Below are 27,769 nucleotides of genomic sequence, written 5' to 3' on the forward strand. Positions count from 1 at the left end.
GGAAATGAAATATTGTACAGAATGATACATCACAGTGCTTTATATGTGAGAGTAAGAAGTCCACCGAGGGTCCGGGCCACCTCTGTACATTCCTTGTGTCCATCTCATGGACCTTCCCATCTGGCTTCATACAGGGCTGATGAAACGCTGTCTTTTCAGCGTGCCATAAATGACACTGGTCTCACTGTGGAAGCCAAAAGCTTATGTTTACTACACTGCCATCTAGTGGCAAACACAAGCAATGCAGTCCACCATTATCCTACCCTGGAGGGAGGCAAAGGTGCTACAAGCTCCTGCGTAAGGCAAACATGCATACATCGAGCACTCGTGGGGGGAATGTTCATGTACAAATTGAGAGTTCCCACGCGGGGTGTACATCTACAGATCAAGAGTTCCCACTCAGAGTGTACATCTACAGATGCAGTGCTCCCACGCCAATGTATATGTACAGATCGAGCGCTCCCGCGTGGGGTGTACATGCACAGATCGGGCGCTCCAGCGTGGGGTGTACATGCGCAGATCGAGCGCTCCAGCACGGGGTGTACATGCGCAGATCGAGCGCTCCAGCGCGGGGTGTACCTGCGCAGATTGAGCGCTCCAGCACGGGGTGTACATGCGCAGATCGAGCGCTCCAGTGTGGGGTGTACATGCGCAGATTGAGCGCTCCAGCGCGGGGTGTACATGTGCAGATTGAGCGCTCCAGCGCAGGGTGTACATGCACAGATCGAGCGCTCCAGCGCGGGGTGTACATGCGCAGATCAAGCGCTCCAGTGCGGGGTGTACAAGTGCAGATCGAGCGCTCCAGCGCGGGGTGTACATGCACAGATCGAGCGCTCCAGCGTGGGGTGTACATGCGCAGATTGAGCGCTCCAGCGTGGGGTGTACATGCGCAGATTGAGCGCTCCAGCACGGGGTGTACAAGCGCAGATCGAGCACTCCAGCGTGGGGTGTACATGCGCAGATCGAGCGCTCCAGCGTGGGGTGTACATGTGCAGATCGAGCGCTCCAGCGCGGGGTGTACATGCACAGATCGAGCGCTCCAGCGCGGGGTGTACATGCACAGAATGACCGCTCCAGCGTGGGGTGTACATGTGCAGATCGAGCGCTCCAGCGCGGGGTGTACATGCGCAGATCGAGCGCTCCAGCGCGGGGTGTACATGCGCAGATTGACCGCTCCAGCGCGGGGTGTACATGCGCACATCGAGCGCTCCAGCGCAAGGTGTACATGCACAGATGCAGCTGGATGCTGGGCACAGTCACTTGTGGTGGAGTGGTCATCGTCTGTGGCTGGATTTCTCCCGGGAGTCGGAGCTTCACCTCCTGGTGTCCGGGGAGTCAGGACTCGCATTGATTCAGATGAGCCATAAGTAAGTCTACAATCACTGCAGAGACAGAAGAGAATCAGGACACGGGACCAACAAGTATCCTCAAATATCTATACTGCGCCTCTATCATTGGATACTGTGGCACAGAGTATTTCAGGAGAAGGGTGTGCTGCTGTTATATCAGGTTACATGGTGGAGGGAGCACTGGTAGGACGGGCAGCAGGCAATGTGTGCAGGAAGTATGTGGGCAGGCAGGGGTCGCAGTGTGTGGGCAGTATGTGGGCAGGCAGAGGTCGCTGTGTGCGGGCAGTATGTGGGCAGGCAGGGGTCGCAGTGTGTGGGCAGGCAATGTGTGCAGGAAGTATGTGGGCAGGCAGGGGTCTCCGTGTGCGGGCAGTATGTGGGCAGGCAGGGGTCGCTGTGTGTGGGCAGGCAATGTGTGCAGGAAGTATGTGGGCAGGCAGGGGTCTCCGTGTGCGGGCAGTATGTGGGCAGGCAGGGGTCTCCGTGTGCAGGAAGTATGTGGGCAGGCAGAGGTCGCTGTGTGTGGGCAGGCAGGGGTCTCCCTGTGCAGGAAGTATGTGGGCAGGCAGGGGTCTCCGTGTGCAGGAAGTATGTGGGCAGGCAGGGGTCTCCGTGTGCAGGAAGTATGTGGGCAGGCAGGGGTCTCCATGTGCGGGCAGTATGTGGGCAGGCAGAGGTCTCCGTGTGCAGGAAGTATGTGGGCAGGCAGGGGTCTCCGTGTGCAGGAAGTATGTGGGCAGGCAGGGGTCTCCGTGTGCAGGAAGTATGTGGGCAGGCAGGGGTCTCCGTGTGCAGGAAGTATGTGGGCAGGCAGGGGTCTCCGTGTGCGGGCAGTATGTGGGCAGGCAGGGGTCTCTGTGTGCGGGCAGTATGTGGGCAGGCAGGGGTCTCCATGTGCAGGAAGTATGTGGGCAGGCAGGTGTCTCCATGTGCAGGAAGTATGTGGGCAGGCAGAGGTCTCCGTGTGCGGGCAGTATGTGGGCAGGCAGAGGTCTCCGTGTGCGGGCAGTATGTGGGCAGGCAGAGGTCTCCGTGTGCAGGAAGTATGTGGGCAGGCAGGGGTCTCCGTGTGCAGGAAGTATGTGGGCAGGCAGGGGTCTCCGTGTGCAGGAAGTATGTGGGCAGGCAGGGGTCTCCGTGTGCAGGAAGTATGTGGGCAGGCAGGGGTCTCCGTGTGCAGGAAGTATGTGGGCAGGCAGGGGTCTCCGTGTGCGGGCAGTATGTGGGCAGGCAGAGGTCTCCGTGTGCGGGCAGTATGTGGGCAGGCAGAGGTCTCCGTGTGCAGGAAGTATGTGGGCAGGCAGGGGTCTCCGTGTGCAGGAAGTATGTGGGCAGGCAGGGGTCTCCGTGTGCAGGAAGTATGTGGGCAGGCAGGGGTCTCCATGTGCGGGCAGTATGTGGGCAGGCAGAGGTCTCCATGTGCGGGCAGTATGTGGGCAGGCAGGGGTCTCCGTGTGCAGGAAGTATGTGGGCAGGCAGAGGTCGCTGTGTGTGGGCAGGCAGTGGTCTCCGTGTGCAGGAAGTATGTGGGCAGGCAGAGGTCGCTGTGTGTGGGCAGGCAGGGGTCTCCGTGTGCAGGAAGTATGTGGGCAGGCAGGGGTCTCCGTGTGCAGGAAGTATGTGGGCAGGCAGGGGTCTCCATGTGCGGGCAGTATGTGGGCAGGCAGAGGTCTCCGTGTGCAGGAAGTATGTGGGCAGGCAGGGGTCTCCGTGTGCAGGAAGTATGTGGGCAGGCAGGGGTCTCCGTGTGCAGGAAGTATGTGGGCAGGCAGGGGTCTCCGTGTGCAGGAAGTATGTGGGCAGGCAGGGGTCTCCGTGTGCAGGAAGTATGTGGGCAGGCAGGGGTCTCCGTGTGCGGGCAGTATGTGGGCAGGCAGGGGTCTCCATGTGCAGGAAGTATGTGGGCAGGCAGGGGTCTCCATGTGCAGGAAGTATGTGGGCAGGCAGAGGTCTCCGTGTGCGGGCAGTATGTGGGCAGGCAGAGGTCTCCGTGTGCGGGTAGTATGTGGGCAGGCAGAGGTCTCCGTGTGCGGGCAGTATGTGGGCAGGCAGAGGTCTCCGTGTGCGGGCAGTATGTGGGCAGGCAGAGGTCTCCGTGTGCGGGCAGTATGTGGGCAGGCAGAGGTCTCCGTGTGCGGGCAGTATGTGGGCAGGCAGGGGTCTCCGTGTGCGGGAAGTATGTGGGCAGGCAGGGGTCTCCGTGTGCGGGCAGTATGTGGGCAGGCAGGGGTCTCCGTGTGCAGGAAGTATGTGGGCAGGCAGGGGTCTCCTTGTGCAGGAAGTATGTGGGCAGGCAGGGGTCTCCGTGTGCGGGCAGTATGTGGGCAGGCAGGGGTCTCCTTGTGCAGGAAGTATGTGGGCAGGCAGGGGTCTCCGTGTGCGGGCAGTATGTGGGCAGGCAGGGGTCTCCGTGTGCAGGAAGTATGTGGGCAGGCAGAGGTCTCCGTGTGCGGGCAGTATGTGGGCAGGCAGGGGTCTCCGTGTGTGGGCAGTATGTGGGTGGTGTGCTGGAAACAGGCGGTGTGTGTGGGCAGTGGACGCTGTGTGTGGGTGGTGTGCAGGCAGCGGGCGGTGTGTGCGGGCAGCGGGTGGTGTGTGCGGGTAGTGGGCAGTGTGTGCGGGCAGTGGGTAGTGTGTGTGGACAGCGGGCGGTGTGTGCGAGCAGTGGGCGGAGTGTGTGGGCAGCTCGCGGTGTGTGTGGGCAGCTCGCGGTGTGTGTGGGCAGCTCGCGGTGTGTGTGGGCAGCTCGCGGAGTGTGTGGGCAGCGGGCGGTGTGTGTGGGCAGCTCGCGGTGTGTGTGGGCAGCTCGCGGTGTGTGTGGGCAGCGGGCGGAGTGTGTGGGCAGCGGGCGGTGTGTGTGGGCAGCTCGCGGTGTGTGTGGGCAGCTCGCGGAGTGTGTGGGCAGCGGGCGGAGTGTGTGGGCAGCGGGTGGAGTGTGCGGGCAGCGGACGGTGTGTGGGTGGTGTGCAGGCAGCGGGCGGTGTGTGTGGGCAGCGGATGCTGTGTGTGGGTGGTGTGCAGGCAGCGGGCGGTGTGTGCGGGCAGCGGGTGGTGTGTGCGGGTAGTGGGCAGTGTGTGCGGGCAGTGGGTAGTGTGTGTGGACAGCGGGCGGTGTGTGCGAGCAGTGGGCGGAGTGTGTGGGCAGCTCGCGGTGTGTGTGGGCAGCTCGCGGTGTGTGTGGGCAGCTCACGGTGTGTGTGGGCAGCTCGCGGTGTGTGTGGGCAGCTCGCGGAGTGTGTGGGCAGCGGGCGGTGTGTGTGGGCAGCTCGCGGTGTGTGTGGGCAGCTCGCGGTGTGTGTGGGCAGCGGGCGGAGTGTGTGGGCAGCGGGCGGAGTGTGTGGGCAGCGGGTGGAGTGTGCGGGCAGCGGACGGTGTGTGGGTGGTGTGCAGGCAGCGGGCGGTGTGTGTGGGCAGCGGATGCTGTGTGTGGGTGGTGTGCAGGCAGCGGGCGGTGTGTGTGAGCAGCGGACGCTGTGTGTGGGTGGTGTGCAGGCAGCGGGCGGTGTGTGTGGGCAGCGGGTGTTGTGTGCGGGCGGTGTGTGCGGGTAGTGGGCAGTGTGTGCGGGCAGTGGGTAGTGTGTGTGGACAGCGGGCGGCGTGTGTGAGCAGTGGGCGGTGTGTGCGGGCAGCGGGCGGAGTGTGCGGGCAGCGGGCGGAGTGTGCGGGCAGCGGGCGGAGTGTGTGGGCAGCGGGCGGTGTGTGTGGGCAGCTCGCGGTGTGTGTGGGCAGCGGGCGGAGTGTGTGGGCAGCGGGCGGTGTGTGTGGGCAGCGGGCGGTGTGTGTGGGCAGCGGGCGGAGTGTGTGGGCAGCCGGTGGAGTGTGTGGGCAGCGGGCGGAGTGTGCGGGCAGCGGGCGGTGTGTGGGTGGTGTGCAGGCAGCGGGCGGTGTGTGTGGGCAGCGGATGCTGTGTGTGGGTGGTGTGCAGGCAGCGGGCGGTGTGTGTGGGCAGCGGACGCTGTGTGTGGGTGGTGTGCAGGCAGCGGGCGGTGTGTGTGGGCAGCGGATGCTGTGTGTGGGTGGTGTGCAGGCAGCAGGCGGTGTGTGTGGGCAGCGGATGCTGTGTGTGGGTGGTGTGCAGGCAGCGGGCGGTGTGTGTGGGCAGCGGGTGTTGTGTGCGGGCGGTGTGTGCGGGTAGTGGGCAGTGTGTGCGGGCAGTGGGTAGTGTGTGTGGACAGCGGGCGGCGTGTGTGAGCAGTGGGCGGAGTGTGCGGGCAGCGGGCGGAGTGTGCGGGCAGCGGGCGGTGGGTGTGGGCAGCGGGTGGAGTGTGTGGGCAGCGGGCGGAGTGTGCGGGCAGCGGGCGGTGGGTGTGGGCAGCGGGTGGAGTGTGCGGGCAGCGGGCGGTGGGTGTGGGCAGCGGGTGGAGTGTGTGGGCAGCGGGCGGAGTGTGCGGGCAGCGGGCGGAGTGTGTGGGCAGCGGGCGGAGTGTGCGGGCAGCGGGCGGTGGGTGTGGGCAGCGGGCGGTGTGTGTGGGCAGCGGGCGGTGTGTGTGGACAGCGGGCGGTGTGTGCGGGCAGCGGGTGGAGTGTGCGGGCAGCGGGCGGAGTGTGCGGGCAGCGGGCGGTGGGTGTGGGCAGCGGGTGGAGTGTGTGGGCAGCGGGCGGTGTGTGCGGGCAGCGGGCGGAGTGTGTGGGCAGCGGGCGAAGTGTGCGGGCAGCGGGCGGTGGGTGCGGGCAGCGGGCAGTGGGTGCGGGCAGCGGGCGGAGTGTGCGGGCAGCGGGCGGAGTGTGCGGGCAGCGGGCGGTGGGTGCGGGCAGCGGGCAGTGTGTGTGGACAGCGGGCGGTGTGTGCGGGCAGCGGGCGGTGTGTGCGGGCAGCGGGCGGAGTGTGCGGGCAGCGGGTGGTGGGTGTGGGCAGCGGGTGGAGTGTGTGGGCAGCGGGCGGTGTGTGCGGGCAGCGGGCAGAGTGTGCGGGCAGCGGGCGGTGGGTGTGGGCAGCGGGTGGAGTGTGTGGGCAGCGGGCGGAGTGTGTGGGCAGCGGGCGGTGTGTGCGGGCAGCGGGCGGTGGGTGTGGGCAGCGGGTGGAGTGTGTCGGCAGCGGGCGGTGTGTGCGGGCAGCGGGCGGAGTGTGTGGGCAGCGGGCGGTGGGTGTGGGCAGCGGGTGGAGTGTGCGGGCAGCGGGCGGAGTGTGCGGGCAGCGGGCGGTGGGTGTGGGCAGCGGGTGGAGTGTGTGGGCAGCGGGCGGAGTGTGTGGGCAGCGGGCGGAGTGTGCGGGCAGCGGGCGGTGGGTGTGGGCAGCGGGTGGAGTGTGTCGGCAGCGGGTGGAGTGTGTGGGCAGCGGGCGGTGTGTGCGGGCAGCGGGCGGTGGGTGTGGGCAGCGGGTGGAGTGTGTCGGCAGCGGGCGGTGTGTGCGGGCAGCGGGCGGAGTGTGCGGGCAGCGGGCGGTGGGTGTGGGCAGCGGGTGGAGTGTGTGGGCAGCGGGCGGAGTGTGTGGGCAGCGGGCGGAGTGTGCGGGCAGCGGGCGGTGGGTGTGGGCAGCGGGTGGAGTGTGTCGGCAGCGGGTGGAGTGTGTGGGCAGCGGGCGGTGTGTGCGGGCAGCGGGCGGTGGGTGTGGGCAGCGGGTGGAGTGTGTCGGCAGCGGGCGGTGTGTGCGGGCAGCGGGCGGAGTGTGCGGGCAGCGGGTGGAGTGTGTGGGCAGCGGGCGGAGTGTGTGGGCAGCGGGCGGAGTGTGCGGGCAGCGGGCGGTGGGTGTGGGCAGCGGGTGGAGTGTGTCGGCAGCGGGTGGAGTGTGTGGGCAGCGGGCGGTGTGTGCGGGCAGCGGGCGGTGGGTGTGGGCAGCGGGTGGAGTGTGTCGGCAGCGGGCGGTGTGTGCGGGCAGCGGGCGGAGTGTGCGGGCAGCGGGCGGTGGGTGTGGGCAGCGGGTGAAGTGTGTGGGCAGCGGGCGGAGTGTGTGGGCAGCGGGCGGAGTGTGTCGGCAGCGGGTGGAGTGTGTGGGCAGCGGGCGGTGGGTGTGGGCAGCGGGTGGAGTGTGTCGGCAGTGGGTGGAGTGTGTGGGCAGCGGGCGTTGGGTGTGGGCAGCGGGTGGAGTGTGTCGGCAGCGGGTGGAGTGTGTGGGCAGCGGGCGGAGTGTGCGGGCAGCGGGCGGTGGGTGTGGGCAGCGGGTGGAGTGTGTCGGCAGCGGGTGGAGTGTGTGGGCAGCGGGCGGTGTGTGCGGGCAGCGGGCGGTGGGTGTGGGCAGCGGGTGGAGTGTGTCGGCAGCGGGCGGTGTGTGCGGGCAGCGGGCGGAGTGTGCGGGCAGCGGGCGGTGGGTGTGGGCAGCGGGTGGAGTGTGTGGGCAGCGGGCGGAGTGTGTGGGCAGCGGGCGGAGTGTGTCGGCAGCGGGTGGAGTGTGTGGGCAGCGGGCGGTGGGTGTGGGCAGCGGGCGGTGGGTGTGGGCAGCGGGTGGAGTGTGTCGGCAGCGGGTGGAGTGTGTGGGCAGCGGGCGGTGGGTGTGGGCAGCGGGTGGAGTGTGTCGGCAGCGGGTGGAGTGTGTGGGCAGCGGGCGGTGTGTGCGGGCAGCGGGCGGTGGGTGTGGGCAGCGGGTAGAGTGTGTCGGCAGCGGGCGGAGTGTGCGGGCAGCGGGCGGTGGGTGTGGGCAGCGGGTGGAGTGTGTGGGCAGCGGGCGGAGTGTGTGGGTAGCGGGCGGAGTGTGTCGGCAGCGGGTGGAGTGTGTGGGCAGCGGGCGGTGGGTGTGGGCAGCGGGTGGAGTGTGTCGGCAGCGGGTGGAGTGTGTGGGCAGCGGGCGGTGGGTGCGGGCAGCGGGTGGAGTGTGTCGGCAGCGGGTGGAGTGTGTGGGCAGCGGGCGGTGTGTGCGGGCAGCGGGCGGTGGGTGTGGGCAGCGGGTGGAGTGTGCCGGCAGCGGGCGGTGGGTGTGGGCAGCGGGTGGAGTGTGTGGGCAGCGGGCGGAGTGTGCGGGCAGCGGGCGGTGGGTGTGGGCAGCGGGCGGTGTGTGCGGGCAGCGGGCGGAGTGTGCGGGCAGCGGGCGGTGGGTGTGGGCAGCGGGTGGAGTGTGTGGGCAGCGGGCGGAGTGTGCGGGCAGCGGGCGGTGGGTGTGGGCAGCGGGTGGAGTGTGTCGGCAGCGGGTGGAGTGTGTGGGCAGCGGGCGGAGTGTGCGGGCAGCGGGCGGTGGGTGTGGGCAGCGGGTGGAGTGTGTGGGCAGCGGGCGGAGTGTGCGGGCAGCGGGCGGTGGGTGTGGGCAGCGGGTGGAGTGTGTCGGCAGCGGGTGGAGTGTGTGGGCAGCGGGCGGAGTGTGCGGGCAGCGGGCGGTGGGTGTGGGCAGCGGGCGGAGTGTGTGGGCAGCGGGCGGAGTGTGCGGGCAGCGGGCGGTGGGTGTGGGCAGCGGGTGGAGTGTGTCGGCAGCGGGTGGAGTGTGTCGGCAGCGGGCGGAGTGTGCGGGCAGCGGGCGGTGGGTGTGGGCAGCGGGTGGAGTGTGTGGGCAGCGGGCGGAGTGTGTGGGCAGCGGGCGGAGTGTGTCGGCAGCGGGTGGAGTGTGTGGGCAGCGGGCGGTGGGTGTGGGCAGCGGGTGGAGTGTGTCGGCAGCGGGTGGAGTGTGTGGGCAGCGGGCGGTGGGTGTGGGCAGCGGGTGGAGTGTGTCGGCAGCGGGTGGAGTGTGTGGGCAGCGGGCGGTGTGTGCGGGCAGCGGGCGGTGGGTGTGGGCAGCGGGTGGAGTGTGTCGGCAGCGGGCGGTGTGTGCGGGCAGCGGGCGGAGTGTGCGGGCAGCGGGCGGTGGGTGTGGGCAGCGGGTGGAGTGTGTGGGCAGCGGGCGGAGTGTGCGGGCAGCGGGCGGTGGGTGTGGGCAGCGGGTGGAGTGTGTCGGCAGCGGGTGGAGTGTGTGGGCAGCGGGTGGAGTGTGTGGGCAGCGGGCGGAGTGTGTGGGCAGCGGGCGGAGTGTGTCGGCAGCGGGTGGAGTGTGTGGGCAGCGGGCGGTGGGTGTGGGCAGCGGGTGGAGTGTGCGGGCAGCGGGCGGAGTGTGCGGGCAGCGGGCGGTGGGTGTGGGCAGCGGGTGGAGTGTGTGGGCAGCGGGCGGAGTGTGCGGTCAGCGGGCGGTGGGTGTGGGCAGCGGGTGGAGTGTGTCGGCAGCGGGCGGAGTGTGTGGGCAGCGGGCGGAGTGTGCGGGCAGCGGGCGGTGGGTGTGGGCAGCGGGCGGTGGGTGTGGGCAGCGGGCGGAGTGTGTGGGCAGCGGGCGGAGTGTGCGGGCAGCGGGCGGTGGGTGTGGGCAGCGGGCGGAGTGTGTGGGCAGCGGGCGGAGTGTGCGGGCAGCGGGCGGTGGGTGTGGGCAGCGGGTGGAGTGTGTGGGCAGCGGGCGGTGGGTGTGGGCAGCGGGTGGAGTGTGTCGGCAGCGGGTGGAGTGTGTGGGCAGCGGGCGGAGTGTGCGGGCAGCGGGCGGTGGGTGTGGGCAGCGGGTGGAGTGTGTGGGCAGCGGGCGGTGGGTGTGGGCAGCGGGTGGAGTGTGTCGGCAGCGGGCGGTGTGTGCGGGCAGCGGGCGGAGTGTGCGGGCAGCGGGCGGTGGGTGTGGGCAGCGGGTGGAGTGTGTGGGCAGCGGGCGGAGTGTGCGGACAGCGGGCGGTGGGTGTGGGCAGCGGGTGGAGTGTGTCGGCAGCGGGTGGAGTGTGTGGGCAGCGGGCGGAGTGTGCGGGCAGCGGGCGGTGGGTGTGGGCAGCGGGTGGAGTGTGTGGGCAGCGGGCGGTGGGTGTGGGCAGCGGGTGGAGTGTGTCGGCAGCGGGCGGTGTGTGCGGGCAGCGGGCGGAGTGTGCGGGCAGCGGGCGGTGGGTGTGGGCAGCGGGTGGAGTGTGTGGGCAGCGGGCGGAGTGTGCGGGCAGCGGGCGGTGGGTGTGGGCAGCGGGTGGAGTGTGTCGGCAGCGGGTGGAGTGTGTGGGCAGCGGGCGGAGTGTGCGGGCAGCGGGCGGTGGGTGTGGGCAGCGGGTGGAGTGTGTGGGCAGCGGGCGGAGTGTGCGGGCAGCGGGCGGTGGGTGTGGGCAGCGGGTGGAGTGTGTCGGCAGCGGGTGGAGTGTGCGGGCAGCGGGCGGTGGGTGTGGGCAGCGGGCGGAGTGTGTGGGCAGCGGGCGGAGTGTGCGGGCAGCGGGCGGTGGGTGCGGGCAGCGGGCGGAGTGTGCGGGCAGCGGGCGGTGGGTGTGGGCAGCGGGTGGAGTGTGCGGGCAGCGGGCGGTGGGTGTGGGCAGCGGGCGGAGTGTGTGGGCAGCGGGCGGAGTGTGCGGGCAGCGGGCGGTGGGTGTGGGCAGCGGGTGGAGTGTGCGGGCAGCGGGCGGTGGGTGTGGGCAGCGGGTGGAGTGTGTCGGCAGCGGGTGGAGTGTGTGGGCAGCGGGCGGAGTGTGCGGGCAGCGGGCGGTGTGTGCGGGCAGCGGGCGGAGTGTGCGGGCAGCGGGCGGTGGGTGTGGGCAGCGGGCGGAGTGTGTGGGCAGCGGGCGGAGTGTGTGGGCAGCGGGCGGAGTGTGCGGGCAGCGGGCGGTGGGTGCGGGCAGCGGGCAGTGGGTGCGGGCAGTGGGTGCGGGCACAGCTCACCTCCGGCTGTGGGTCGATCGCTCGGATTCCTCTGCAGGCAGCTTGTAATAATCTGATGTAACACAGGAGGACAGGACCCCAGAGGCTGCACGTCCTCCGCCTGCCGCTCCTTATCTGCTGGCTCTGCAACAACAAACCAAACCGGATCCAGCTACTGACCTGCACCATGCCACACAATAATCCGAGGAGGCTGCGGCGGGGGCACTTACCCTGAGGCGGCAGCGTCCCCCAAGTAATCTCGTAAAGCACCATGCCCAGACTGCAACAGAAAACAGAAGGGTCACCAAACGGAACATAAACCCCATCTACCCAGCAATGGAGGGCCGACCGCGCTGACATCAGCCTATCCCACCCAACCAGCTCTACCCTGACCTACTGTACTCTCACCCATCCCCTGTAGACTGTGATCCTCGCGGGCAGGGTCCTCTCTCCTCCTGTACTCTCACCCATCCCCTGTAGACTGTGATCCTCGCGAGCAGGGTCCTCTCTCCTCCTGTACCCTCACCCATCCCCTGTAGACTGTGAGCCCTCGCGGGCAGGGTCCTCTCTCCTCCTGTACTCTCACCCATCCCCTGTAGACTGTGATCCTCGCGGGCAGGGTCCTCTCTCCTCCTGTACTCTCACCCATCCCTTGTAGACTGTGATCCTCGCGGGCAGGGACCTCTCTCCTTCTGTACTCTCACCCATCCCTTGTAGACTGTGATCCTCGCGGGCAGGGTCCTCTCTCCTCCTGTACTCTCACCCATCCCTTGTAGACTGTGATCCTCGCGGGCAGGGTCCTCTCTCCTCCTGTACTCTCACCCATCCCTTGTAGACTGTGATCCTCGCAGGCAGGGTCCTCTCTCCTCCTGTACTCTCACCCATCCCCTGTAGACTGTGATCCTCGCGGGCAGGGTCCTCTCTCCTCCTGTACTCTCACCCATCCCCTGTAGACTGTGATCCTCGCGTGCAGGGTCCTCTCTCTTCCTGTACTCTCACCCATCCCCAGTAGACTGTGATCCTCGCGGGCAGGGTCCTCTCTCCTCCTGTACTCTCACCCATCCCCTGTAGACTGTGATCCTCGCGGGCAGGGTCCTCTCTCTTCCTGTACTCTCACCCATCCCTTGTAGACTGTAAGCCCTCACGGGTAGGGTCCTCTCTCCTCCTGTACTCTCACCCATCCCTTGTAGACTGTGATCCTCGCGGGCAGGGTCCTCTCTCCTCCTGTACTCTCACCCATCCCTTGTAGACTGTGATCCTCGCGGGCAGGGTCCTCTCTCCTCCTGTACTCTCACCTATCCCTTGTAGACTGTGATCCTCGCGGGCAGGGTCCTCTCTCCTCCTGTACTCTCACCCATCCCTTGTAGACTGTAAGCCCTCACGGATAGGGTCCTCTCTCCTCCTGTACTCTCACCCATCCCTTGTAGACTGTAAGCCCTCACGGATAGGGTCCTCTCTCCTCCTGTACTCTCACCCATCCCTTGTAGACTGTGATCCTTGCGGGCAGGGTCCTCTCTCTTCCTGTACTCTCACCCATCCCTTGTAGACTGTGATCCTCGCGGGCAGGGTCCTCTCTCCTCCTGTACTCTCACCCATCCCTTGTAGACTGTGAGCCCTTGTGGGCAGGGTCCTCTCTCTTCCTGTACTCTCACCCATCCCTTGTAGACTGTGATCCTCGCGGGCAGGGTCCTCTCTCCTCCTGTACTCTCACCCATCCCCTGTAGACTGTGATCCTCGCGGGCAGGGTCCTCTCTCCTCCTATACCAGTCTGTTTTGTACTGTTAATGATTGTTGTACGTATACCCCTTTCACATGTAAAGCGCCATGGAATAAATGTCACTATAATAATAAATAATAATAATAATCTGCGTGTGTGTGCGTATTTGTGTATATGTATGTACGTATGTGTGCGAGTTGACATCGGCCCCTCTATACAGTGTGTGCATATATATGTATGTGTAGGGGTATATATATATGTGTATGTACAGTGTATATATATATATATATATATATATATATATATATATACACAGTATATGTACACACCACATCGCGAGGGCCGTGTCCGCCATCTGCGGCGCTTGCACAATCTCACACGTCAGAGCGGCCATAGAGGAAGGTGGTTTTTACAGAAGTGTTTTGAGGAACTTTTCGCTGGAGAAGTTTCATTCCATGAAGACGTTTTCATGTGAAATTTCCCTTTTTTACCATAAGACATCTGTTCAGAGTAGCTGCAGGGGCCACGGCCGTCAATCAAGTGCCACAGCCGTCAATCAGGGGCCACGGCCGTCAATCAGGTGCCACGGCCGTCAATCAGGGGCCACGGCCGTCAATCAGGACTGACCTGTAGATCTCGCTGCGTTTATCGTAGGCGTTGATGTCCTGCAGGACCTCGGGGGCGATGTACTCCAGCTCGCTGCTTCTCCGCCTCCTCTCTGCGTTCGATGGACGTCTTAGGGATGATTCAGTCTTTGAGAGCTCAAATCCAGAAAGCTGCGGATGTGATGAAGCAGCTGATGAGCATGTGCCTGTAGAGCTCAGGCTGGAGCAGGGACGGCCGCCGTCAGGCTGCAGCCACTGTATAGTGTGAGCTGTCAAATAACTGGAAAGGTGGAAACTGCTCTGCGGGGGTGTGGCTTAGTGATGGGGCGGAGCTTAGTATCTCGCATTAATGTCCCACAGGTGGCTGTTACCTTTACACAGTACGTCCCGTCCACCAGGAACTTGGAGCTGCTCAGACTCCCGTGCAGGATGGCCTTCATCTCCGTCTGATGTAGCCTGCAAGAAGACAGAAGATGGGAACTTTATACTACATTCTGGAAAATCCCAGCTCCTGCAGAGGGACGGCCTGTAACTACGCACCGGTACACTGCTCGGGCCGCATCTAGAGCCATGCGGACACGCCGCTCCCACGACAGAACAGGCTCGTTTTCCAGCAGCTGCCGCACGGTTCCTTTCTCACAATATTCCATCACAAGGGAGTAGCAGGGGGCTATACCTGACCCAAAAGAGAAGACTGAGCTCAGGCATCAGAAAGATGGCAGACTACAAGGTGACGCCAGGGTTCAAAAGGGCGGACGGTGGGGAGACACCGGGGTGCAAGAGGGCAAAATGCGAGAAGACACCGGGGAGCAAGAGGGTGAACTGCGAGAAGACACCGGGGAGCAAGAGGGTGAACTGCGAGAAGACACCGGGGAGCAAGAGGACGGACTGCGAGAAGACACCAGGGAGTAAGAGGGCGGACTGCAAGAAGACACCAGGGAGCAAGAGGGCGGACTGCGAGAAGACCCCGGGGAGTAAGAGGGCGGACTGCGAGAAGACACCGGGGAGCAAGAGGGTGAACTGCGAGAAGACACCGGGGAGCAAGAGGGTGAACTGCGAGAAGACACCGGGGAGTAAGAGGGCAAACTGCGAGAAGACACCAGGGAGCAAGAGGGCGGACTGCGAGAAGACACCGGGGAGCAAGAGGGTGAACAATGGGGAGACACCAGGGAGCAAGAGGGTGAACTGCGAGAAGACACCAGGGAGCAAGAGGGCGGACTGCGAGAAGACACTGGGGTGCAAGAGGGCAAACTGCGAGAAGACACCAGGGAGCAAGAGGGCGGACTGCGAGAAGACACCAGGGAGCAAGAGGGCGGACTGCGAGAAGACACCAGGGAGTAAGAGGGTGAACTGCGAGAAAACACCGGGGAGCAAGAGGACAGACTGCGAGAAGACACCGAGGAGTAAGAGGACGGACTGCGAGAAGACACCAGGGAGCAAGAGGACGGACTGCGAGAAGACACCAGGGAGCAAGAGGGCGGACTGCGAGAAAACACCAGGGAGCAAGAGGGTGAACAATGGGGAGACACCAGGGAGCAAGAGGACGGACTGCGAGAAGACACCAGGGAGCAAGAGGACGGACTGCGAGAAGACACCAGGGAGCAAGAGGGCGGACTGCGAGAAAACACCAGGGAGCAAGAGGGTGAACAATGGGGAGACACCGGGGAGCAAGAGGACGGACTGCGAGAAGACACCAGGGAGCAAGAGGGCGGACTGTGAGAAGACACCGGGGAGTAAGAGGGTGAACTGCGACAAGACACTAGGGAGCAAGAGGGCGAACTGTGACAAGACACTAGGGAGCAAGAGGGCAGACTGCGAGAAGACACTAGGGAGCAAGAGGGCGAACTGCGGGAAGACACCAAGGAGCCAGAGGGTGGACAATGGGGAGACACCAGGGTGCAAGAGGGCACACAGTGGGAGGACACCGTGGAGCAAGATGGTGGACAGCTGGGAAACACTGAGGAGCAAGAGGGCCGCATCTAGAGCCATGCGGACACGCCGCTCCCACGACAGAACAGGCTCGTTTTCCAGCAGCTGCCGCACGGTTCCTTTCTCACAATATTCCATCACAAGGGAGTAGCAGGGGGCTATACCTGACCCAAAAGAGAAGACTGAGCTCAGGCATCAGAAAGATGGCAGACTACAAGGTGACGCCAGGGTTCAAAAGGGCGGACTGTGGGGAGACACCGGGGTGCAAGAGGGCAAAATGCGAGAAGACACCGGGGAGCAAGAGGGTGAACTGCGAGAAGACACCGGGGAGCAAGAGGGTGAACTGCGAGAAGACACCAGGGAGCAAGAGGGCGGACTGCGAGAAGACACTGGGGTGCAAGAGGGCAAACTGCGAGAAGACACCAGGGAGCAAGAGGGCGGACTGCGAGAAGACACCAGGGAGCAAGAGGGCGGACTGCGAGAAGACACCAGGGAGTAAGAGGGTGAACTGCGAGAAAACACCGGGGAGCAAGAGGACAGACTGCGAGAAGACACCGAGGAGTAAGAGGACAGACTGTGAGAAGACACCAGGGAGAAAGAGGGTGAACAATGGGGAGACACCAGGGAGCAAGAGGACGGACTGCGAGAAGACACCAGGGAGCAAGAGGACGGACTGCGAGAAGACACCAGGGAGCAAGAGGGCGGACTGCGAGAAAACACCAGGGAGCAAGAGGGTGAACAATGGGGAGACACCGGGGAGCAAGAGGACGGACTGCGAGAAGACACCAGGGAGCAAGAGGGCGGACTGTGAGAAGACACCGGGGAGTAAGAGGGTGAACTGCGACAAGACACTAGGGAGCAAGAGGGCGAACTGTGACAAGACACTAGGGAGCAAGAGGGCAGACTGCGAGAAGACACTAGGGAGCAAGAGGGCGAACTGCGGGAAGACACCAAGGAGCCAGAGGGTGGACAATGGGGAGACACCAGGGTGCAAGAGGGCACACAGTGGGAGGACACCGTGGAGCAAGATGGTGGACAGCTGGGAAACACTGAGGAGCAAGAGGGCGGACTGTGGGGAGACACCGGGGAGCAAGAGGAAGGACTGCGAGAAGACACCAGGGAGCAAGAGGGCGGACTGTGGGGAGACACCGGGGAGCAAGAGGACGGACTGCGAGAAGACACCAGGGAGCAAGAGGGCGAACTGCGAGAAGACACCGGGGAGCAAGAGGGTGAACAATGGGGAGACACCAGGGTGCAAGAGGGCAGACTGTGGGAGGACACCGTGGAGCAAGATGGTGGACAGCTGGGAAACACTGGGGAGCAAGAGGGTGGACTACAGTTAGGTAGCAACGTGATATCATTGTGTGCGCATCCTGTGCAGTGTGATGTCACTGTGCACAACTCCTGCAGCGTGATGTCACTGTGCGTGACCCCTGCAGCGTGATGTTACTGTGCACGACCCCTGCAGCGTGATGTCACTGTGCATGACCCCTGCAGCGTGATGTCAATGTGTGTGACCCCTGCAGTGTGATGTCACTGTGTGTGACCCCTGCAGCGTGATGTCACTGTGTGTGACCCCTGCATCGTGATGTCACTGTGCGTGACCCCTGCAGCGTGATTTCACTGTGTGTGACCACTGCAGCGTGATGTTACTGTGCACGACCCATGCAGCGTGATGTCACTGTGCGTGACCCCTGCAGCGTGATGTTACTGTGTGTGACCCCTGCAGCGTGATGTTACTGTGTGTGACCCCTGCAGCGTGATGTTACTGTGCACGACCCCTGCAGCGTGATGTCACTGTGCACGACCCCTGCAGCATGATGTCACTGTGCACTACCCCTGCAGCATGATGTCACTGTGCACAACCCCTGCATCGTGATGTCACTGTGCACGACCCCTGCAGCGCAGAACAGTTATGACCAGGATCTTACCAGAATTGTCCAGGCAAATACCATAAAGCCGTAAAATATTCAGACACTCAAATTTCTTCATGGTTTCACTCTCAGACTGGAAGGTTTTTTTGATAAATCTGGAGAAGTAAAGTGACAGATTACTCCGGAGCACAGGGGGTGTTTTCTGTAAATGGCTCCTGTGCATCGGGGTCTTGTATTATTGTTTTATTAGTGTGCCGGTGATGGTAACAAACCCCGGGAAACAACGGTGAAATGTTACACTATTTGTACTGACCACTAGATGTGCTACATAAGGCTCTCACTTTACAGCCTGCTGCGAAGCTGTGCTCTCATCACTGAGAGCAGGGCCCTAGACAGGCAGCGGTGACAATATATGGCCGGTAGTTTGCCCGTGGTCTGTGACATCGCCTGTGGTCGTGTGATAAGTGATCTCTTGTGTTTGTTACTCACTCTTGGCTCTTGATCTGATGACCCTTGAAGACTTTAATGGCCACTGGACTCTTGTGATATTCGCCGTGGTACAAGTCATGGGTGGGCTTCTCCAATAATAGTGGTCCATATTTTAGATCCGTGGCTCGAATCTCGGTGATGTGCCACGACGAGCGTTTACCTGCAGACACAGGAATGGAGGACTGTCACTGGCGGAGAGTTGCGGCTGAGGACCGCGGTGATTGTGTTCCCGTGGCTGATACACATTACGTCTGTACAGAAGCCTGCCGGGGAAGATGCACCAAACGTCCTAGGAGGCAATAACCACAAAGCATCGTGGCCTGCCGATGTGCTCCGGCTAGGAGGTGGCACAGGCCGCTGCAAATTTCTGTAACTGTTAGGGGAAGGTCGGCCCCACCAACTTTATAAAAAAGTGCAGAACGTGGAAGAAAATTCAAAAACGTTGCATAAAACAGGCGTCCGACAGCGCCATCCAATAACGGGCACATAATGAGGACTAGACTGTCTGTAGTCATCCGTCAGAATATGAGTGCGCAACCACAACTCCCAGCATACCTATCAGACACAGCCTGCAGAAACTCCCGTCATCCCCGCCACACACAGCCTCAGGAACTCCCGGCATCCCCACCACACACAGCCTCAGAAACTCCTGGCATCCCCGCCACACACAGGTTCAGAAACTCCCGGCATCCCCACCACACACAGCCTCAGAAACTCCCGTCATCCCCGCCACACAGAGCCTCAGAAACTCCCGTCATCCCCACCACACACAGCCTCAGAAACTCCCGTCATCCCCACCACACACAGCCTCAGAAACTCCCGGCATTCCCGCCACACACAGGTTCAGAAACTCCCGGCATCCCCACCACACACAGCCTCAGAAACTCCCGGCATCCCCACCACACACAGCCTCAGAAACTCCCGTCATCCCCGCCACACACAGGTTCAGAAACTCCCGGCATCCCCACCACACACAGCCTCAGAAACTCCCGGCATTCCCGCCACACACAGCTTCAGAAACTCCTGGCATCCACACCACACACAGCTTCAGAAACTCCAGGCATCCCCGCCACACACAGGTTCAGAAACTCCCGGCATCCCCGCCACACACAGGTTCAAAAACTCCCGGCATCCCCGCCACACACAGCTTCAGAAACTCCCGGCATCCCCGCCACACACAGCTTCAGAAACTCCAGGCATCCCCGCCACACACAGGTTCAGAAACTCCCGGCATCCCCGCCACACACAGGTTCAAAAACTCCCGGCATCCCCGCCACACACAGCTTCAGAAACTCCCGGCATCCCCGCCACACACAGCCACAGAAACTCCCGGCATCCCCACCACACACAGCCTCAGAAACTCCCGGCATCCCCGCCACACACAGCTTCAGAAACTCCTGGCAATCCCGCCACACACAGCTTCAGAAACTCCTGGCATCCCTACCACACACAGCCTCAGAAACTCCCGGCATCCCCGCCACACACAGCTTCAGAAACTCCTGGCAATGCCGCCACACACAGCTTCAGAAACTCCAGGCATCCCCGCCACACACAGCTTCAGAAACTCCCGGCATCCCCGCCATACACAGCCTCAGAAACTCCCGGCATCCCCGCCACACACAGCCACAGAAACTCCTGGCATCCCCGCCAGACACAGCGGAAACTCCCGGCATCCCCGCCAGACACAGCATCAGAAACTCCCGGCATCCCCGCCAGACACAGCAGAAACTCCTGGCATCCCCGCCAGACACAACAGAAACTCCTGGCATCCCTGCCAGACACAGCAGAAACTCCTGGCATCCCCGCCAGACACAGCCTCAGAAACTCCCGGCATCCCTGCCAGACATAGCAGGAACTCCTGGCATCCCCGCCAGACAGAGCCTGCAGAAACTCCCGGCATCCCCGCCAGACAGAGCCTGCAGAAACTCCCGGCATCCCCGCCAGACAGAGCCTGCAGAAACTCCCGGCATCCCTGCCAGACACAGCAGAAACTCCCGGCATCCCTGCCAGACACAGCAGAATCTCCCGGCATCTCCACCAGACCCAGCCTCAGAAACTCCCGGCATCTCTGCCAGACACAGCAAGAACTCACAGCATCCCCGCCAGACACAGCAAGAACTCCTGGCATCGCTGCCAGACAGAGCCAGCAGAAGCTCCCAGCATCCCCGCCAGACACAGCAGAAACTCCCGGCATCCCTGCCAGACACAGCAGAAACTCCCAGCATCCCTGCCAGACACAGCAGAAACTCACAGCATCCCCGCCAGACACAGCAGAAACTCCCGGCATCCCTGCCAGACACAGCAGGAACTCACAGCATCCCCGCCAAACACAGCAGGAACTCACAGCATCCCCGCCAGACACAGCAGAAACTCACAGCATCCCCGCCAGACACAGCAGAAACTCACAGCATCCCCGCCAGACACAGCAGAAACTCACAGCATCCCCGCCAGACACAGCAGGAACTCACAGCATCCCCGCCAGACACAGCAGAAACTCCCAGCATCCCCGCCAGACACAGCAGAAACTCCCAGCATCCCCGCCAGACACAGCAGAAACTCACAGCATCCCCGCCAGACACAGCAGGAACTCACAGCATCCCCGCCAGACACAGCAGAAACTCACAGCATCCCCGCCAGACACAGCAGAAACTCACAGCATCCCCGCCAGACACAGCAGGATCTCACAGCATCCCCGCCAGACACAGCAGAAACTCACAGCATCCCCGCCAGACACAGCAGAAACTCACAGCATCCCCGCCAGACACAGCAGAAACTCACAGCATCCCCGCCAGACACAGCAGAAACTCACAGCATCCCCGCCAGACACAGCAGGAACTCACAGCATCCCCGCCAGACACAGCAGGAACTCACAGCATCCCCGCCAGACACAGCAGAAACTCACAGCATCCCCGCCAGACACAGCAGAAACTCACAGCATCCCCGCCAGACACAGCAGAAACTCACAGCATCCCCGCCAGACACAGCAGAAACTCACAGCAGCCCCGCCAGACACAGCAGGAACTCACAGCATCCCCGCCAGACACAGCAGGAACTCACAGCATCCCCGCCAGACACAGCAGAAACTCACAGCATCCCCGCCAGACACAGCAGAAACTCACAGCATCCCCGCCAGACACAGCAGAAACTCACAGCAGCCCCGCCAGACACAGCAGGAACTCACAGCATCCCCGCCAGACACAGCAGAAACTCACAGCATCCCCGCCAGACACAGCAGGAACTCACAGCATCCCCGCCAGACACAGCAGGAACTCACAGCATCCCCGCCAGACACAGCAGGAACTCACAGCATCCCCGCCAGACACAGCAGAAACTCACAGCATCCCCGCCAGACACAGCAGAAACTCACAGCATCCCCGCCAGACACAGCAGGAACTCACAGCATCCCCGCCAGACACAGCAGGAACTCACAGCATCCCCGCCAGACACAGCAGGAACTCACAGCATCCCCGCCAGACACAGCAGAAACTCACAGCATCCCCGCCAGACACAGCAGGATCTCACAGCATCCCCGCCAGACACAGCAGAAACTCACAGCATCCCCGCCAGACACAGCAGAAACTCACAGCATCCCCGCCAGACACAGCAGAAACTCACAGCATCCCCGCCAGACACAGCAGAAACTCACAGCAGCCCCGCCAGACACAGCAGGAACTCACAGCATCCCCGCCAGACACAGCAGAAACTCACAGCATCCCTGCCAGACACAGCAGGAACTCACAGCATCCCCGCCAGACACAGCAGGAACTCACAGCATCCCCGCCAGACACAGCAGGAACTCACAGCATCCCCGCCAGACACAGCAGAAACTCACAGCATCCCCGCCAGACACAGCAGAAACTCACAGCATCCCCGCCAGACACAGCAGAAACTCACAGCATCCCCGCCAGGCACAGCAGAAACTCACAGCAGCCCCACCAGGCACAGCAGGAACTCACAGCATCCCCGCCAGACACAGCAGAAACTCACAGCATCCCCGCCAGACACAGCAGAAACTCACAGCATCCCCGCCAGACACAGCAGGATCTCACAGCAGCCCCGCCAGACACAGCAGAAACTCACAGCATCCCCGCCAGACACAGCAGAAACTCCCAGCATCCCCGCCAGGCACAGCAGAAACTCACAGCATCCCCGCCAGACACAGCAGGATCTCACAGCATCCCCGCCAGACACAGCAGGATCTCACAGCATCCCCGCCAGACACAGCAGGAACTCACAGCATCCCCGCCAGACACAGCAGGATCTCACAGCATCCCCGCCAGACACAGCAGGATCTCACAGCATCCCCGCCAGACACAGCAGGAACTCACAACATCCCCGCCAGACACAGCAGGAACTCACAGCATCCCCGCCAGACACAGCAGGAACTCACAGCATCCCCGCCAGACACAGCAGGAACTCACAGCATCCCCGCCAGACACAGCAGAAACTCACAGCATCCCCGCCAGACACAGCAGAAACTCACAGCATCCCCGCCAGACACAGCAGGATCTCACAGCATCCCCGCCAGACACAGCAGAAACTCACAGCATCCCCGCCAGACACAGCAGAAACTCACAGCATCCCCGCCAGACACAGCAGGAACTCACAGCATCCCCGCCAGACACAGCAGGAACTCACAGCATCCCCGCCAGACACAGCAGAAACTCACAGCATCCCCGCCAGACACAGCAGGATCTCACAGCATCCCTGCCAGACACAGCAGGAACTCACAGCATCCCCGCCAGACACAGCAGGAACTCACAGCATCCCCGCCAGACACAGCAGGATCTCACAGCATCCCCGCCAGACACAGCAGGAACACCCGACATCCCAACAGGCGTCAGGCTGTAGCTTAGAGACCTCGGGTACGGCTGCTTTTGCCGCTTACTATGGAGGAGCCGTCAGCACTTACACACAGCTTTTACTGCCGTCACTTCAGAGAGGATTTTATCCATTCTGTCCTCTACATTCTCCATCTTTTTAGAAAGGTTTTCTGCAGCAAACAAGACAAAAAAAGGTGGTTAGAATAATTTACAGTAGCTTTTTGTACCACCCCAAGTGTAAAAATGGTCGGACACCCCCCCGGTGTGCTGCGGTGCTCGTGCACCAATTAATGCCACCTAGTCCATACGATTCCCTCCTGGCATGGACGGCCGGGCGACGGCTTTTATTCTACAGGTTACAATTTGCTTTATAACTGGCATACGATTGTTCTTTGTATTATTGTAAAAATTAAGTAAAAAAAACAAACCCAAAACATAAACTGTTAGTGTCTCAACGCCGAGCGTTCTGCTGGACCTCTATCACTGTCCTCCCTGTCTATAGGCCCAGGAGACTCACCGGTGAGGGGCGGCTGCCAGTACCATCTGCCGAGCGTTCTGCTGGACCTCTATCACTGTCCTCCCTGTCTATAGGCCCAGGAGATTCACCGGTGAGGGGCGGCTGCCAGTACCATCTGCCGAGCGTTCTGCTGGACCTCTATCACTGTCCTCCATGTATATAGGCCCAGGAGACTCACCGGTGAGGGGCGGCTGCCAGTACCATCTGCCGAGCGTTCTGCCGGAACTCTATCCCTGTCCTCCCTGTCTATAGGCCCAGGAGACTCACCGGTGAGGGGCGGATGCCAGTACCATCTGCCGAGCGCTCTGCCGGACCTCTATCACTGTCCTCCATGTATATAGGCCCAGGAGACTCACCGGTGAGGGGCGGCTGCCAGTACCATCTGCCGAGCGCTCTGCCGGACCTCTATCACTGTCCTCCATGTCTATAGGCCCAGGAGACTCACCGGTGAGGGGCGGCTGACAGTACCATCTGCCGAGTGCTCTGCCGGAACTCTATCATTGTCCCCCATGTCTATAGGCCCAGTAGACTCACCGGTGAGGGGCGGCTGACAGTACCATCTGCCGAGCGCTCTGCCGGAACTCTATCATTGTCCTCCCAGTCTACAGGCCCAGGAGACTCACCGGTGAGGGGCGGCTGCCATATGCTCTGCTGGGCAGTCACCCTCCTGGACTCGGATCATTGTCCCCCGGGTCTATGGACCCAGTAGACTCACCGGTGAGGGGCGGTTGCCATATGCTCTGCCGGGCAGTCACCCTCCTGGACTCGGATCATTGTCCCCCAGGTCTATAGACCCAGTAGACTCACCGGTGAGGGGCGGCTGCCATATGCTCTGCCGGGCAGTCACCCTCCCAGACTCGGATCATTGTCCTCCAGGTCTATAGGCCCAGTAGACTTACCGGTGAGGGACAGCTGCCATACGCCCTGCTGGGCAGTCGCCTTCCTGGACTCGGATCATTGTCCCCCATGTCTATAGGCCCAGTAGACTTACTGGTGAAGACCGGCTGCCATACTCTCTGCTGGGCAGTCACCCTCCCGGACTTGGATCATTGCCCCCCCGGTCTATAGGCCCAGTAGACTCACTGGTGAGGGGCGGCTGCCATATGCTCTGCCGGGCAGTCACCCTTCTGGACTCCGTTCATTGTCCCGCAGGTCTATAGACCCAGTAGACTCACCGGTGAGGGGCGGCTGCCATACGCTTTGCCGGGCAGTCAACCTCCCAGACTCGGATCATTGTCCCCCAGGTCTATAGGCCCAGTAGACTTACCGGTGAGGGACAGCTGCCATACGCCCTGCTGGGCAGTCACCCTTCCGGACTCGGATCATTGCCCCCCATGTCTATAGGCCCAGTAGACTTACTGGTGAGGGGCGGCTGCCATATGCTCTGCTGGGCAGTCACCCTCCCGGACTTGGATCGTTGTCCCCCATGTCTATAGGCCCAGTAGACTTACTGGTGGAGAGCGGCTGCCATACGCTCTGCGGGCAGTCACCCCCACCGTACTTGGATCATTGTCTCCCAGGTCTATACACCCAGTAGACTCACCGGTGAGGGGCAGCTGCCATATGCTCTGCTGGGCAGTCACCCCCACCGTACTTGGATCATTGTCTCCCAGGTCTATACACCCAGTAGACTCACCGGTGAGGGGCAGCTGCCAGTTTCATCTGCCAAGCACTCTGCTGGGCAATGACCCTGAGTCATTGTCCCCCAGGTCTATAGGCCCAATAGTCTTACCAGTGAGATACTCCTTCAGTTGCCGCAGGTCTTCATCTATGTCCTTTTGGTTTTGGCGTTTTCTCTTATTTTCAGTAAAGAAATTAAAAAACCTTTCTCTTTGTTCGACCGCCAGCATCAGTGAGACATGTGCGGCGGCGTCACTGAGCCGGTCCGTGATCAGCTCAAACTCCTCCTTGATCCCGTTGGCCTGAAGTATCTGCCGCCACCAAGCCTGGTGTGAATACTTTGTGGCCCAGCACTTGGCATTGTCCAGGGTCACCCGCAGCTCCTTCATCACCACCTTCAGCTGCTCGGACTTATCCTTCTGCTTCTGTAAAGCCTTCGAGGCCATCATCAACATTTGTATCCGCTTCTTCAGGCGACGGCATTGCTGCTTATTGGAGCTGGCCTGGTCACATAGGCCGTAGATGGTTTGGGCAATCTCCAGGACCGATCCCACAATGTCCATCACCTACAAGACATCACCCAGTGAGAAGAACAACATTATTACCTGCCGCTGCCCTCACCTCCTACCGAAATATCTCATCAGATCACATTGGAAGCGGAAGGGAGAACATGACCGGCATCAGGCAGGACACAGCGGCTCCAAAGGCCAAAGTCTCCTGGAAACGTCTTCTGCCGTCAGGTCCCAGAGAGGACACAACCACCATATACAGATACAGGGTCTGCGGTAAAGTCTCCTCAGCAGATTCCCCCACCCCGAGCCCCCCAAACACAGCACATTATAGAGGACACAACCACCATATACAGATACAGGGTCAGTGGTAATGTCCCCTCATCAGACCTATCCACCCCAAGACCTCCAAACACAGCACATTAGGGCACAACCACCAAATACAGATACAGGGTCAGTGGTAATGTCCCCTCATCAGACCTCTCCACCCCAAGACCTCCAAACACAGCACACTATAGAGGGCACAACCACCATATACAGATATAGGGTCAGCAGTAATGTCCCCCCAATGAGACCCCTCCACCCCAAGACTACCAACACCACACATTATAGAGGGCACAACCACCATACACAGATACAAGATCTGAGGTAATGTCCCCTCATCAGACCTCTCCACCCCAAGATACCTAGACACAGCACACTATAGAGGGCACAACCACCATATACAGATACAGGGTCAGCAGTAATGTCCCCCCAATGAGACCCCTCCACCCTGAGACCCCCAAACACCACACATTATAGAGGGCACAACCACCATATACAGATACAGAGTCTGAGGTAATGTCCCCTCATCAGACCCCTCCACCCTGAGACCCCCAAACACCACACATTATAGAGGGCACAACCACCATATACAGATACAGAGTCTGAGGTAATGTCCCCTCATCAGACCCCCTTCCCCCCGAGACCCCCAAACACCACACATTATAGAGGGCACAACCACCATATACAGATACAGGGTCTGCGGTAATGTCGCCTCATCAGACCCCTCCACCCCGAGACCCCCAAACACCACACATTATAGAGGGCACAACCACCATATACAGGGTCTGCGGTAATGTCCCCTCATCAGACCCCTCCACCCCGAGACCCCCAAACACCACACATTATAGAGGGCACAACCACCATATACAGATACAGGGTCTGCGGTAATGTCCCCTCATCAGACCCCTCCACCCTGAGACCCCCAAACACAGCACATTATAGAGGGCACAATCACCATATACAGATACAGGGTCTGCGGTAATGTCCCCTCATCAGACTCCTCCACCCTGAGACCCCCAAACACCACACATTATAGAGGGCACAACCACCATATACAGATACAGGGTCAGTGGTAATGTCCCCTCATCAGACCCCTCCACCCTGAGACCCCCAAACACCACACATTATAGAGGGCACAACCACCATATACAGATACAGAGTCTGAGGTAATGTCCCCTCATCAGACCCCTCCACCCTGAGACCCCCAAACACCACACATTATAGAGGGCACAACCACCATATACAGATACAGGGTCTGCGGTAATGTCCCCTCATCAGACCCCTCCACCCCGAGACCCCCAAACACCACACATTATAGAGGGCACAACCACCATAAACAGATACAGAGTCTCAAGTAATGTCCCCTCATCAGACCCCTCCACCCCGAGACCCCCAAACACCACACATTATATAGGGCACAACCACCATATACAGATACAGGGTCTGCGGTAATGTCCCCTCATCAGACCCCTCCACCCCGAGACCCCCCAAACAGCACACTATAGAGGGCGCAACCACCATAAACAGACACAGGGTCTGCGGAAATGTCCCCTTATCAGACCCCACACCCAGAGGTGAGACCCCCAGCTACACCGCACACACAGACTTGACCGTGAATCTCCCCGCACACAGACCTGATCGTTCCTCCGTATCCTCACAGATTGTGGCTCTGGCTTTTCTCCTGACTCACAGAGGCCGGTGTCTTATACCTTGCGTCCTCCCTGCGCCCGCCTTTGTCCTCCCTGCGCCCGCCTTTGTCCTCCCTGCGCCCGCCTTTGTCCTCCCTGCACCGGCCTTTGTCCTCCCACCCTCATGTTTATGAATATTCCCATCATGTGAGACCAGACTTCCAGGAGCTGAGATGACGGGAACTCACTACAAAAGGCCAAAGATTCGCAATTTCTGTTTATTTGCAGATTTCACAATAGAGGAAGCCCCGTCCTCCCCTCCGGCAGCTCGGGCCCCGTCCTCCATCACACAAGATAAGGCCCCGATATCTGCTCCTGCCGCTGGAGACTTTTGCAGTGAATGTGTGTGCTGTATACAGAACATACATGTTTCCATGGTTACCGGCTGTAAACAAGCCCTGTCCTTCTCCCTCCAGGTAATCTCCACTCTTCTCCTCCCAGCTGCGCTGATGTCACGGTTCAGACCTCACGTTCTTTGCCCCTTCTGGCTCCTGCGGTTTGTAACTATCGGTGACGGCAGAAGTCACAGCAGCGCCGCCCTTGTCCAGTGGTTGTGTCTGGTATTGTACCGCATCCATAATGGAGTGCACTGAGCTGCAATACCAGATGCAACCTACCGGCATGGGGGCGCTGCTTCAGAAACATGCATTTGTCAGAAACATCCTCTTCCCACAGGAGGGGGTCGCCCCTAGTGTCTCCCACCTTGTGAGGCCGCTGGGTGGGCTCCCCTGGATCTCCTTTCTGCAGAGCGGCTGTGCTTGGCTTTCTGCGTCCCAGACTTTCCTGGCTTTGTGCTGTGGTGACCCGGTCAGAAGGAAGCCACTCTCCGCTCCGGGGAAGTTCCACAGCTA

At 61.7% G+C, this 27,769-nt stretch overlaps 1 protein-coding gene across 1 annotated transcript; it reads right to left on the reverse strand.

Moving 5' to 3' along the window:
* On the reverse strand, positions 1-26,891 carry LOC142261649 (mixed lineage kinase domain-like protein). Its single transcript, XM_075332126.1, has 11 exons — positions 26,865-26,891; positions 24,510-24,963; positions 22,350-22,430; positions 17,438-17,597; positions 17,006-17,103; positions 13,686-13,821; positions 13,517-13,601; positions 13,168-13,316; positions 11,054-11,103; positions 10,845-10,967; positions 1-1,382 (listed from the first exon to the last, which is right to left on the reverse strand). Exons 2-11 carry the CDS (start codon positions 24,958-24,960, stop codon positions 1,336-1,338), a joined length of 1,380 nt encoding a protein of 459 aa, XP_075188241.1. The 5' UTR covers positions 24,961-24,963; positions 26,865-26,891; the 3' UTR covers positions 1-1,335.
* Between the last annotated feature and the right edge of the window lie 878 nt (positions 26,892-27,769).

Source organism: Anomaloglossus baeobatrachus, unplaced genomic scaffold, assembly GCF_048569485.1.
Source record: "Anomaloglossus baeobatrachus isolate aAnoBae1 unplaced genomic scaffold, aAnoBae1.hap1 Scaffold_228, whole genome shotgun sequence".
Lineage (NCBI taxonomy): Eukaryota > Metazoa > Chordata > Amphibia > Anura > Aromobatidae > Anomaloglossus > Anomaloglossus baeobatrachus.

Coding starts and splice junctions, on each gene's coding strand:
- LOC142261649 (XM_075332126.1), bottom strand. CDS start 24,960: ATGGACATTGTGGGATCGGTCCTGGAGATTGCCCAAACCATCTACGGC. Junction 22,431..24,509: donor ACTGAAGGAGTATCTCACTG/GTAAGACTATTG, acceptor TGTTTGCTGCAG/AAAACCTTTCTAAAAAGATG. Junction 17,598..22,349: donor GACGGCAGTAAAAGCTGTGT/GTAAGTGCTGAC, acceptor CTGTGTCTGCAG/GTAAACGCTCGTCGTGGCAC.